At 35.9% G+C, this 14979-nt stretch overlaps 1 protein-coding gene across 1 annotated transcript; it reads left to right on the forward strand.

Moving 5' to 3' along the window:
- Nucleotides 1-1348: 1348 nt before the first annotated feature.
- On the forward strand, nt 1349-11182 carry LOC131074123 (nascent polypeptide-associated complex subunit alpha-like protein). Its single transcript, XM_058010682.2, has 4 exons — nt 1349-1596; nt 10022-10115; nt 10245-10372; nt 10503-11182. Exons 1-4 carry the CDS (start codon nt 1522-1524, stop codon nt 10836-10838), a joined length of 633 nt encoding a protein of 210 aa, XP_057866665.2. The 5' UTR covers nt 1349-1521; the 3' UTR covers nt 10839-11182.
- Nucleotides 11183-14979: the final 3797 nt, after the last annotated feature.

The following is a 14979-nucleotide window of genomic DNA, read 5'->3' on the forward strand; positions in this document are numbered from 1 at the left end:
GTCTTAGAATGAGCTCAAGGAAAAGTTTTGCTTCTCTCATCTAGATTAAGAGACATTTGATGCTGTTATGGGGGGCATTTGTGTTGCGATGATGCACAAAATTGGTATTCAATCTTTCAAACTATGGTGAAAAGATTAGAAAGGGATTCCTTACACAACTTTCTATAACTCCAAGTCACATCTTGGTTATCACTCCAACTTTCTCCTTATCTTCATATGGTGTCCAGTTTAAACATAAAATGACATTTGTAATTGCTAGTCTAGATTTGGCAATGCATGTTTCTCAATATTTGGTTAGTTATTGTAGAGCTCAAACTCACTCACTTTTCTTGGTGTAATCTTTTCCAAGTCTCACCTATGTGTCAAGGATTCTCCATAGGGGCATTCGAGACCCTTGTTGCCCTTTTTTGTGTATACATGGAATCATTCAAACACTTCATTTGGTTTTGTCCTCAAGCTCAACAACTCTAGGACTTGATTTATGACTTCTTTCAATCCTTTAAACCAAAGCCCTTTTCCTAGCACATGGCTCTCTTGGGGGATTAGCCTCACATTCCTCATAAGTGTACCTAGATTTAGCATGCTTTTAGGGTGGAGATTCTCTTCAATATTTGGAAGGATAGAAGTCTCTCAACTCATGATACTTAGGCTCCTCTATCTTAGGCTTCTCCCCATCACAACAACAACCATAGAAGTGTGCCATGACTTGGCCAACAATGTTCCACTTTGCTTCCCCTTGAGGTGGTACTTTGAGTGGCTTTCTAGGGGCACTTCTAGGTCATCGGTGGGTGGTGCTACTAGATGGTTAGCTGCTAATTTATCCTCACTCGACGACAATCTCTTCTATCCGCATTGAAGATAAAGACAAAGATAAAGAAATTGATGAAGGGTGGGATCTTCCTAATATCACTCTGAACCACACAGATCTATTAGGCAAGCCGAGTGATCAAGACTTGTCACCTCCTCCTCTTGCTGCTCTCACCACTTAGTAACTTTGGTTTTAATGTTTGTTTCTTGTTCCGAACCTAGTCTTATTTGACTTTTGAAATATGATCTCGTAACCATCCATCTTTTTTATAAATATGCATACTGTTATTTCCTAATTAATAAAATGCTAAGACCTATTCATAAAAAATATTTGGTTTACAATATATAACAATACTAAGATATAATTGAAAAATACAATTAATAAAAGAGGAGAAGACATCTAATTGCAATAATTAACCTTTTAACACCAATTGTAATCTTGATGTATTTACGAGATATGTTATCTTCCAATTAATAAAAGAGGAGAAGACATCTAATTGCAATAATTAACCTTTTATAACACCCATTGTAATCTTGATGTATTTACGAGATATTTTATCTTCCGTCGAACGCTTCGTTTACTTTACACGGCCTTTAGGGTTTTAAGCTAACGTAAATAAACCTCGTCATATATATTGAACTTTCCCTTTATTATTTTCTCACTGTTTCTCAGTCTTTTGTGAAGAAGCTGCCCATTTCTTTACAGCAAGCAATATGCCTTCCGTATCAGCGCCTACAGAAGTGGAGGAGGAAATCCTCGCTGCCCAGTTGAAAGAACAGAAGATTCAGGTAACGAAAGAGTTTTTCTGTTTAGGTTTTCTGAACACTCACTTCAAAAACATGCCTCCCTTTCTTTTGTTTGGTTTTCTGAATAACAACCATTTCATTTTTTTTTGTATATTAAACTACTGTTTAGGTTTTCGGAATACCCATTTTATAATAAGTAAAGTGCTTAGCTTTTCGCCTTCTTTTGATCCTATTTGCTTGACACCCAGTAAAAACACGATTTAAAAGCTTTTGTTAAAAGAAAAAATTGTAAACCGAATTCACAATTTTTTTAATATTGAATCAGAAAATCTCGGATTTGTTTGACATTAGTGAATTTTGTAATTAAGTACTATGGATCTTTTGCTTGATTCCTCTCGAATGGATGCGAAATCGGATAAATCCTATCTAAAACTATATGCGACTCGCAATTTTTTTTAATATTCTATTACTAAACGTTATCTTCAAAAAATCTCATCACCGAATAGCTTCTGTAGTTGTAAAATTTGTGAATTGCAGAAAACCTTTTGATACTTTTATATTAAATTCCTAGGTTTACAATTTTGATGAGAAATTGAAGGAAAATGTAAACCTTGGAAAATCTTTTGATAGATATTTATACCATTAGAAACATTTTTGGATATTTTCCTTTCTAATGGTTATGGGAGGCAGAGATTTGGTAAGCCCCTATGTATCGATGTCAGTGTTTCAGTTTTCAATTACAATTATATTAATATCTTATTATTTATTGTTGTTAGCTAGATGTTGATTACACAGATGTGGCACAACATAGTTGGGTTGAGTGCACTGAGAGAACGTAAAAGAGGCGGATAACGTACATGATTGCAATCTTTTACTGCATTTTGCAAATGTCTTTTGCTAATATATGGAAATGACAAGTCCTAGCTAGAAAATCCGAGTGGCTGTTCACTTGATCACGTGATAATATATTTTTTTTCACTTCTTTTGAACTGTTTGAAAGGTAGGAGCCGCTTCCTCGTCATTTGTACGTAATCGTTTAATGGCAGCAGAACAATTTGTGTTCTAATGAATTGTTTGTCAACTGAGCACTTAGTTCTTTAGCAGCTGCTCACGCTCAGGCTTGGACTTATGATATGCTTATCAAGCTGTCTGCTACATTTTTCACCAAAGCCATTTGCAAAATGATGACATGGAAGTTAGTACTGTTTATTCTAACAAGCAATTGTTCCAACGGATGTATGGATTGATATTAGTGCCATCAATAACAATATATTAGGTGCCATATTTTACTGTAGGGACATTATTTTATATCTATCAGCTATGGGTTTGTATGTCTGCACCTTGTGTGTTCTATGGGTTTCTGTGAGACGGCCTTGGGAATACTCCTAATGCTAGGACTCACACCAGGTCTACAAATAATAAAATATGAAAATCAAATTAGTCTCAGCCATGTTTGCCTGGCAGGGGTGTTTTTCCTGACTAATTGGAAGTTGGCTCTAATGACCTTTACGAAATGCCCAAATAGCAGAACCAGAAATATTGAAAGTGCTGTGAAGATCCTTACTAAATGCACAAATAATAGATACAGAAATTCTCCAACGATGACTATATATCTTATTATATGTATTTATATTTTAATAATTTGGGCTGATAATGTACATTCAAATGCAAATCTATCAATCTGATGCAACTTACTGTACACTCTAGTATTTGAACTGCACGCATCTGATGATTCTGTTGACACTCTAAAACTTGTACTGCGCCCTGAGGGTTTTTGTCCTCATGATGATTTATATCCCTGCCAGAAGGATTTCATTTTCAAGCCACAGCCACGCACAGCTGCTGAAACTCTATGCCCAGCGGAGGAAAAGAAAATGGTTTCTTTGTCAATATTCAATGATGCCTTTTCTTTTTTTAAGTGCTAATATATTCTAAAACTCAAGTGATCCTAAATTAATGGCAGTCAATTCCATAATTGCCAATGGTGTATCCAATTGACTATCAACTCCCTGCAATTCACTGGCATCTAACTGACTCATCACTACCTCTTTTCTCTGAGAATAACTACAGGTACATGCTGTTATGAGATAACTGCAAGTACACGCTGTTATGAGATAACTACAAATGCATCACCCTTATTTTAATTAACAACTACGTAACTGGCAGACCAAGCTACTTCAACACGAAGACACAGTTGCCTTGCTTTGTAGACTCCTCATTTCTAACTGCTGACAGAGACTCAGTCAACCCAAGCAATGGAATGGACTGATTTTTTTTAGCCCCTCCCAAGTAGCATCCTTTGAGGGGAGGTTCTTCCAACAGACCATATACATTTTGATAGGCCTGTCCCTCAGTTTCTTTTCCTGTATGTCAATGACGGCCTTCGGAACCAATATGAGTTCCCCTTCATTGTACAAGGGTGGCAGATCAACTGATGATGCAATATACTGACCAAGTGCCTTTTTCAGGCAAGACACATGGAAAACATTGTGAATCTGGTTGCTTGTTGGCAATTCTAACTCATAAGCTATTTCATCAATTCTTTTCACAATAATGTAAGGCCTGTGAAAGTGAGGTTTGAGTTTTTCAGCCCCATCTCACTTGATGGAAATCTTCCTATAAGGTTGCAAGTGCAGGAAGACCATGCTTCCAACCTCATGTTCTCTTAATGTCGTGTTGAGATGCATAAGATTTTTGTTGATTTTGAGCTTGTCGTGGGTGGGTGATATTGAGTGCTCATAGAATGTTTGGCTATGTTGAACCAAGTCACTTGTTGCTGGTACCTTGCTGCTAGTCAATACCAAATTTGTAAAAGTTAGGGAATGATATACATATAAAATGGAATGGCAGAAATAGAACCATCAATAACTACATTAATTTTGCCTTATATATTTAATATCAAACTTGTAGGCTTGGAGTTTACTTATTGTTGCTACATGTCATTCAAGTCTTGTTCCGCTAAGAATAAACTTTAAGTTGTTTTTGCCAGAAATATATGACAAACTATATACTTTGTGAACTTTGCCAAAGCATGTATAATGGCAAGCATCTTCTTGTCATGAATGGAAAATCCTTTTATTGAATCTTTCAGTTTTTGGCTATTGAATGCTCTGCGATGCCCTTATTGCGTTAAGATGGCTCCAACCCCCTCTCCCTCTCCTGAAGCATTACACCCTACAGCAAAGGGTTGTGAGAAATGTGGAATGGCAAGGACAGGGCAGAACTATTTATCTTCTTAAGCTTATTAAAAACTTCTTATGCTAAATTTGTCCATGCAAAAGCTCCTTTCTTTGCAATATTTATTAAGGGTGTTGCTAGATATGAAAACCCCTTAATGAACCTGTAAAAGCTCCTTTCTTTGCAATATTTATCAAGGGTGTTGCTAGATGTGAAAACCCTTTAATGAACCTTTTATAGTATCTGCATAGGTGAAAGAAAACTCAACTGTGCTAGTGTAGTAGGGGGTGGTCAATCCTGAAAGGCTCGAACATACCTTGAGAACTAATTGCATGGCCTAATTACAAAATCTTCCTGACATCAAACTCATACTTGATTCCTTGGAAAATAGTAGATTCTTTTACAAACAGAGCTTGTTGCTCAAAAATTCTAACCATCATATCCAGGTGCATTATGTTATTTTCACATGTTTTTCTGTATATCAAAACATCACAAAATATTAAAACAAACTCCCTCAATTGACCACTAAATAGTCAGATCTCAATTCATCTCCGTTAAGTAGACTGCTCCATGTAACTCAGAAAATTGGCTCATTGATCCTAGGAATGAAATGCTTATTTTTTATTGTCTTATTATTCAAGGCTCTATAATATATGCACATCCTCATGATGGCATCCTTTTTTTTTCACGAGTACCATGATGTGGCCCATTTTTGCAATTCCCTACTTTTAATCTCCTCCTTATATATTCACAAGTGGGAGTAACGAGTGATCATGATAGGCTTTGAGTGTGGTTCCCACTCTATAATATGTTGCTCCTCTATTTAGTGGCAATCCTAGAGGCAATGTGCATCCAAAAGAGTTTGAATATTAATACGCTAGCTATGTTGCTTGCTAGAAGATGAAGCAATGTGCATGGTCTTCATCACCAAGCAACTTGCTGCTCAAGAAACATCTCCCTTTTGGATTGTTCTTTCCATACTTTCTGCTATTATCACTAATGGTGACCTGTAACTCTTAACTCTTAAGAGTTACATCTTTTCCTTGCAACTTAAACTTCAACTCTATGGATTGGTAGTTCTGGCATCACCAAGGAGATGCAACCATTGCACTCTTAAAAGTTTAAAACAATATTTGTTTTTCCTTACCCCACAATATAAAAATTATCACACACCTCATAGTCACTTTAGGGTTAATTTTAGTTGTCAGTTGTCACATGATCTTTGTGCATGAATGGTGAATCTGTTTCATAGAATAATATCGAAACTCCCAAAATCCTTTGGAGGCCCCTTAACCATCTCTAGGTTGCTAAGATTTTATCAGTGGAATTGTGGGTGGCCCTCTTATCAACATAACAATCTGCTGTGTGGATAACACTCCAAACATTTGGATGGGTGATGTAATGATGCTCTTGATAAAGCTGCAAGAATGCTGCCGTTGTCCTCCAAATTGTCACTATCTGCTGTGGGTTGCTCTATGGTTTGCTATGGCTCTGATTCTTTAGGCTCATTCTCCTCACGAGATGCCTTTTGTGTAATGGACTTTGGCCCTTACCAAGGCATCTGTCGTCAGGTTCCCGTGGCCCTTTGCAAGCGGAACTTCTCTCTCCTGAGTTCATTTCTGGAGATGTCATCCATTCTCATTGCAAATGGCTGCTATATAATCTTTTGTGGATATGAGCTTGATCTACCTTTGAAAGTTTCTCTTCTAGAATCCAGTAGTGAGCTATTTTGATTGTGATGTGAACTTGTTCCTTAGCATAGATGGATCAAGTGTCAATGCCTTCCTGATAGCTTTCTGCAATGATGGCAATGCAAAAGCCCTAATGAGGCGGCCTTTAAGAGGCTCAAATCATCCCTCAACTAAGAGGAAATGATCCTCTTTTTGAAAATATTAGGTACCATGGCCACCACTCTGTGGAACTCTGCTACATTCGCATCCACTGAGGTTTCATTCTTTATTTTGGTTAGCTCACTAAAATCCATTCTTCATCCTTGTATTTAAATCTGTCTATTTTCAAATATTTGCACAAGGCCATGTCCTTGTGTGGTAAGGCCATGATGCCACCAATCATATGCTACACCTTTCAAGTGCAAGGTAGCAAATTGAATTCCATTCACTTACATGTTGCAATTTCTAAAACAAGCTGTAGTGAAGATTTTGTTGGTGTAATTGAATGTGGGTGCAGTTAATTTGCTTACTCTATGGTGCAATTGCTTTTTGCCATTGCCTTGATTGTTCCTCTGATTCCTCCTTTGCACACCCTTTCCCACTAATTCTCAATACCTGTCAAATGGTATTGCTGCCTTGATATCATCGTTCTTTCTTTGGTATTCTCCAAATAACCCATCCAACTCCTTTGTTGAAGAAGTTTCTGTTTCCACTCGTTCTTTCCTTTGTAAAAACATGGGTTTTTGAGGGTTTTGGAATGGAACTTACTGGATGATGGCATGCATGTGAACTTCCTCATCTCAGTCATGTTCTGGTATTATCCTGGTTCTTCAGTGGAATGGTGGAGCTCATATCCATTTGAGTCTGCAGCATTCTTGTCAGTTGTTCAGTCATCCTTGCCTGACTTACTGCTACTCCTTGGCCCACTATGGATAGTTCAGTCATGTGATGTGGACTCATCTAGGTGCTGATTATGTTATATTGTATGCACCCTTATCTTTCTTTGTCGGTCATGGGTCTTCCACTCCCATTCATTTCCATTGTCAGACAAGATTTTTGCTTTGATACCACTGTAATGACATTCACAAAATGCTCAAATAACAGACACAGAAATACTGATGCTGCTGTGAAGACTCTTAGTAAATTCAAAAATAACAGACACAGAAATACTCTGACAATAATTTATAAATCTTTGTTATACTTGCATATATTTTAATCTCTGCTGATAACCTACATTCAAATGGAAATCTAGCAAACTGATATAACTATAAGTTATTGGACACTGCAGTACTCAAACTGCATACACCTGATGATTCTATTGATACTCTAGAACTAGTACTTCACTCTGAGGGTTTTTGTCCTCACGATGGTTAAAATATCCACCGGAAAGATTTCATCTTCAAGCCTCAGCTGCTGAAACTCCAGCACAGGGAAGGAAAATGGATCTTGTGTCAATGATGCCTTTTCTTTCTTACCAGTACTAATATATTCTTTAATTCAAGCACAGGGAAGGAAAATGGATCTTGTGTCAATGATGCCTTTTCTTCCTTACCAGTACTAATATATTCTTTAATTCAAGCAATCCTAAATTAACGGCAGTTAGTTCTATAACTGGTGCTTTCTAACTGATAATCAACCCCCCCACAATTCGCTGGCAGCTAATTGACCCCTCACTATCTCTTTTTTGCTGAGAATAACGATAAGTACATAAAGCTATAAGATAACTACAAATTTTACATCCTATTTTGAATTAACTACCACCTAACGGACAGACCAAGTCTCCACAATATAATACTCAGTCACCCTGTCTTAACCAAAAGACTCATTTCAACTATCAACTGGGGTTCAGTCAACACTCACTTGTCTGACTGCTGATAAATTCAGTGCTGTGGATCAAATAAAAAAGTCGACATTACATTGGTTTAATGCATAAGAATAAATGCAGTAAGAAATATTCATCTCAAGCTATTACTCTACAGAGGAATAGGTGATTGAATACTTATCTATGAGATAGATATCTGAAACTAGTAAGAAATCGAGTTACATCCAAAAGGAGCAATATTTCCTTTAGCCTTCAAAAATGTAAATTAATTACGATTTGATTAACATTTAATGATTTGGATCAGAGAAATGTTTGTGGGTTGGGAATCAGAAAACTGATACCAAGACAATAATTCTTTAGGAAATAAACGGTTTACTTAATTGTATAAAATTTGGATGTATTAGTGATTTGTGTAATTCTCTCACAAAGTCGTGCTGAAGTGCTTACAGTGCCTCTGGAGGAGGAAGTGATAACGTAGAACTGTTTATTTTGAAATCTGTTTCTAAATTTAGCCAGCTAGGTCAGCTAGGTCAACTGGGGCTCAGTCGACACTCACTTGTCTGACTGCTGATAAATTCAGTGCTGTGGATCAAATAAAAAAGTCGACATCACATTGGTTTAATGCATAGGAATAAATGCATTAAGAAATATTCATCTCAAGCTATTACTCTACAGAGGAATAGGTGATCGGATACTTATCTATGAGATAGATATCTGAAACTAGTAAGAAATCGAGTTACATCCAAAAGGAGCAATATTTCCTTTAGCCTTCAAAAATGTAAATTAATTACGATTTGATTAACATTTAATGATTTGGATCAGGGAAATGTTTGTGGGTTGGGAATCAGAAAACTGATATCAAGACAATAATTCTTTAGGAAATAAATGGCTTACTTAATTGTATAAAATTTGGATGTATTAGTGACTCTGATTTGTGTAATTCTCTCACAAGGTCGTGCTGAAGTGCTTACAGTGCCTCTGGAGGAGGAAGTGATAACATAGAACTGTTTATTTTGAAATCTGTTTCTAAATTTAGCCAGCTAGGTCAGGTTACTGATACGGCACCTTTTTCTTTTAATAAACAAAGGAACCCCATTATTTGGAAGATAATATTTCTAAATTCATGACAGACAGCACTTCTTGTTTAGCAGCTTTTTAAATTCTAATGCATGACAGATAGCACTTGTGGTTTAGCTTTAGCTATTGATGAATCTGAACTATTAATGGCCTGTTAAGCTCTGGAATAATTTGAAAGCTTGTAGCTGTCATTGGAAGTATTGGAAATCAAGTTTGATTTATGGTCTCATTTAAATACAGAGGAATATATGGCTGTAGTTGGTAAGAATATTTTATGCATTATTGGGCTCAGAAATTTAATGTAAGAAATTTAATTAATAAATTTATCTATTGTTGGAAATTTGGAATCATTGATCACACTCTTGATCTGTATTCCTAGAGTTTGCAGCATGCTTTACTCCATTGTAGGAGGCTAAGATTGCAGCAGTTGTCCAGCTGTTAGTGTGCTTCAGTGCATGGTAAATAGGCAAGGCTGTGAGCAATTCTCCTGTAGAGAGTGCGTCAATGAATAAAACAGACATGAGTGCCAACATTAGTCTTTTATTGGTTAGGATAACATTTGTTCTCTGAATCTGTTGCTTGTATGCATATAATTTAAGATGTGGAAGAAGTTGATGTCTACAAGCATTGGTAAAACGAGCATGATATGTACGTTGCTGCTGTAATGGCACCTGTAAGGAATGTTCTCACATTTTTTATTTTTTCTTTCAATCATTTGAAGTCTGATGAGCCCATCATAGAAGATGATAAAGATGATGACGAGGATGAAGATGATGATGATGAGGAGGATGACAATGATGAGGAAGATGCTCAAGGTAGAAAACTAACTTTATATCTTTGTTCTTTTAATATTTAATATTACAAATATATTTATATTTTAATTGGTTTACTCCACCTTGTTTATAATCGACAATGTTTACTTGTGGCCTCAAATTTTCTTCCAGGGGAGCAAGGTGCTGATGGAAAGTCGAAGCAAAGTAGGAGTGAGAAAAAGAGTCGTAAAGCTATGCTAAAGCTGGGGATGAAACCTGTTCCTGGTGTCACAAGGGTTACCATAAAGAAAAGCAAAAATGTTGATTTGCTAGAATCTATGACTAATTATTTGTTTTCAATTTAATTATTATAGAGAATAGCGAACATATGGATTGGATTTAAAAAATAAAATTCTGTATTAACATATTCTTTTTAAAATCATCGTGCAGATTTTATTTGTTATTTCAAAGCCTGATGTTTTCAAAAGTCCAGCTTCAGATACATACATAGTCTTTGGTGAGGCTAAGATTGAGGATTTAAGTTCTCAGTTGCAGACACAAGCTGCAGAGCAATTCAAAGCTCCTGATATGAGTCATTTAACCATGAAGCCAGAATCATCTAGTGCCGCTCAAGAGGAAGATGAAGAAGTTGATGACAGTGGAGTTGAGCCAAAGGATATTGAGTTAGTCATGACACAGGCTGGAGTGTCAAAAGCCAAGGCTGTCAAAGCTCTCAAAGCTGCTGATGGAGATATTGTTAGTGCCATCATGGAACTGACAAACTAGTAGGAGATTTGTCAGAGTACTTTTTTTTTTGTATTCAAATGTTAGTGCCATCATGGAACTGACAAACTAGTAGGAGATTTGTCAGAGTACTTTTTTTTTTGTATTCAAATGTTCTGAAAACAAGTAGGTACTTTCCACAGGCAGCTGAGTTGTGATTAGCAGAGTTATCTTTGAAAGTAATGATTGTCATAGAGAGATTGGTCTCTGTTGTTTGTTGCTTAGTCACTCTATGTGATGGTTTATAATATCCAGGAGGAGAATTGCCTCCTTGAGGATGAATGAACTGATTAATATGAATTAGAACCGATCCCATGAATAGAATCGAGGTTTAAAATTTATTTTTATGATAGTTTAAAAACTTTTTCTTTTAACCATTCATTAGAGCCAATGTGATATGCTCTCAGCTTCTAAAGGGCGATTGCCATAAAATTATTAAATGCTAGTCGAGTGCAGTCAAAGTCCACTTTGCTGGGCCACCCTGATCGGAGACAACATGAATTTGGGTTTGTGTTGTTTGGCCTTCTTGTATTTCTTCACTTCAGAAATCTGTAGGCATTGAATATTTAGTTGTACTTTTCACTTCACCGAAGTTTTAATGTTGTTCCTTCTTAGCAGGCTGGGCTGTCTGGAAGAAAGGATGGTCTTTTTGTATGCTACTTGCATTCCATACCCTATCGTAAATTCATGCTTAAATACCAGACCCATAATTTTCAGAGACAAGGATTCTGCATTTTCTTTCTAGTGCAATCCATTTGAAGTCTATGCTTTATAATAGTGCACATCCGTATGTTATTGTGCTAGGAATACATGAAGCAAATTGTTCTGTTTTGCAAACATTTCCACTCAGAACTTGGCTGTTGAGTAACAGCTAATCTCAGATTTGGTTATTTCTGCATAGCTAGTATCGTATCAACTTGTTTCAAAGTAATTTTTATTTAGGTAGACAGTAGAAAGCCAATTTTGTTCTTTGGTCTCTGATTTTCTGACATTTTCAAGAGAGATCGAGCGTGAGCTATCAGGAGGAGGAGGCCTACTACTTTCCTAAAGTTCATTCAGGTGAAATAAGAACAGAACAATATCTGGGCATGAGACCACATTAGAAATGAAATAAATGTAACAAATGACAGACGAAGGATGTATCTTGATAGTGCGGGTCATTTAGCTGCAGTTGATCATATAGTAAATGATGTGCCCAACTGATGAAACCTCATGGGATCGCTGCCATTCTTTTCTTAGCAATATTGAATTAAATATGTGATTGCAGTTTTCTTAGCAACGTTATTTTTGTTTTGGTGAGCGTGTTCAATACGTTTGTCCAGGTTTTGTAGAGTAGTTGTATTTTGGGTGACAATGATGATGACATTGAGGGGGGAGCCTAATCATTTAAAAATCTATTTCTTGGCATCCTGTGTATCTCGGCAACGGCTATGCAGGGAGCAAAATGGAGCTCCCCCATCGTATGCGCCATGCATCCCATGGCAAGAAAGTATCGATAGGACTCTGTTTTCGATTTGATTGATGGGATTTTCCAAAAAAATATCGGTTACTTTGGTTTTTTTTTTATCTTGTGGTTTCCGTGGGTTGAATGAATGGGGGAGCTCCAATTTGTTGCCTGCATAGAGTTATATGATTGCATTGTTTGCACCCGTTTTCTTTGGAATGCTTCATTACACTATTCTTCCTTTTTACTTTAATTTTTCTGTTGTTCTTGATTAAGGCATTTAAAAATAGTAATCCGCGTTTGCACAGAACGTGTCTATTTGGCAATTTAAGCTTCACATCGTTATTTTTCGAATCATAAATGACACAAGCTTATATGATGGTTAATTATAAATGTGGGAAAGCTTGTTACTATTTGGAAATTCGATAGTGTTGTTAGAGAGGGTAACTGGTCTTTCAGTGTGATCTAGGATGATTTGCTAAAACCATAGATATTCATTCATTTGTCAAAAAATAATATCCATTCAAATATTCTATATAATCTTGTACGTTTAGTCCTTTCTCATCTTCTCTTAGTTTTGATGTCATTTTTTGGAAGCAACTTGGGGAAAGGGCCTAGTAGTTGAGCGTTAATACCCCTATACTTGTTGATTCAATGTTCAATTTTTGTACAACATTGCACCAATAGTAGTGACGGTTCAATTTTTGTACAACATTGCACCAATAGTAGTGATTTAAACTTTAAAGTTGTTATTGCTATGATGAGTAACAATAATTGAATGAAATCTACTGTTTGTTGTAAAAAGCAACCAATCATGTGATGCCACATCAACTGCTCAAGTATTGGGGCCCTTTAGCACATCTATTGGTCTCACTTTTTTGGGGCTGTTTTGCACCTTGGCAAAAACTATGCTGATGTGGCATCATATTTGGTGATGTGGTCCTCAAACTTTAGTTATAGGCAGGAGACTCGCCGAGTAAGCTGCTGTAAAAAATTGGGAGTGATTAGAAATTTCCAAGTAGGATTTTGAGAAGTGCAAAGTTAGGGTGCACAACTATTGGGTCCTTTCCCCTACTTATTTGATGGATGCCATTTGTAGTGGGCTCTCGGGCCCTCAATACGTAGGAAATCATTTGAGAAACTCACCTGACAAAGCAAATTGTAGGGTCTTGGGCTGGGGTCCCATGGAGGGGGGCTTCTTAAAAAATAGAGCTAGAGCTGTTGAGATTTGTTTAGGAATTTTTTAAAGCTGTCTGCCCCATGAATTTTGTACTAAAGTTGTCGGCAGTCCCATGAACTTTGTATTGCAGATCAGTTTAAGTTCAAGCTCCTAAATTTAAAGAAAAGCTTATGGTAAATAAATTACGTTTTCCCTCTAAAATTCAGATGATTAACAAGTGGCATAAGATGTTCCTAAGCTGCTGCAGCAATTTCTAGCCCTACCCCGTTGTCACCTGCTTAAATTTGCCGACATAAAAAGTAGAGGCTTCTTTTTTTTAAGGAAAAATCTCAAATAATCCCATAACAAAAAAATAATTTTTTCATGGGATCACATCTTCGTAAAAATAGAAGCTTAAATCCCGATGGACTCCTGCCTTGAACAAAGATCTAAAATAATTTAAGCCATGGACTTTAAGACCATGCCCGGAAGACTTTTTTGACATGTTTTGTCAAATCAATTTGAATTAGATTGGTGAAATGGAGGAAGGCATATTTGGTTTATAAAGGAGCGTGTATTATGGCTACAGATGGGCTATCTCTCTAAACAAAGTATTATGGCTGCATTTTGACTATCTCGTCAAACAAAGTTAACAAGAATGTAATGTGTATTATGGTAACATTTGGGCAATCCCGTTAAACAAAGTTAACAAGAATGTAATGATGGGTAGTGTTAATTGAAAATGTTTACCTGTACGGAGGTTTTGGCCTTGGCTACTTTTGGGCTATCTCGTTAAACAAAGTTAACAAGAATGTAATAATGTGAGGTGTTAATTGAAAATGCCTACTTGTAGAGAGGTTTTGGCCTTGGTGTTAGCAGTGTAATAGACTTTCTAGACAGCAGCATTTTAACTATTTTTTGATTTATAATGCTACAATGTTTTATAATTCTAAAATAAAAAAATATTTATTAACAGACATCTGCATTTTAACTATTTTTTGATTTATAATGCTATAATGTTTTATAATTATAAAATAAAAAAATATTTATTAACAGTCAAGTTTAATAAAGTAAAACCTGGGAGTTGTTAATTGAAGATGCTTACCTGTAGGGAGGTTTTGGCCTTGGTGCTAGCAGAGTAATAGGCTCTCTAGGAAACAACATTTTAATTATTATTTTTTTGGATTTTTAATGTTATAATGTTTTATGATTATAAAATAAAAAATATTTATTAACTAGTCAACTTTAATAAAGTAAAACCTGTTTGGGTGAAATGCAAGATATGTGCAGTGCAAGCAATTTCCAATGTAAATTTTTTTTAATGTTCTTTCTAATATGTATTTTCACTCATTATTGGCAATCAATGATTTAGGAACAATTTAGATAATATGATAAAATGTAGTACAATTTAGAAAGAAATTTATATGTTGACATGTTAGTATGCTCTTTTCTAATATGCATTTTTACTCATTATTTGCAATCAATGACTAATGAATAATTTAGATAATATGATAATAATGTAATGCAATTTAGAAAGTAAC

Source organism: Cryptomeria japonica, chromosome 4 (genome assembly GCF_030272615.1).
Source record: "Cryptomeria japonica chromosome 4, Sugi_1.0, whole genome shotgun sequence".
NCBI classification, from domain to species: Eukaryota; Viridiplantae; Streptophyta; class Pinopsida; order Cupressales; family Cupressaceae; genus Cryptomeria; species Cryptomeria japonica.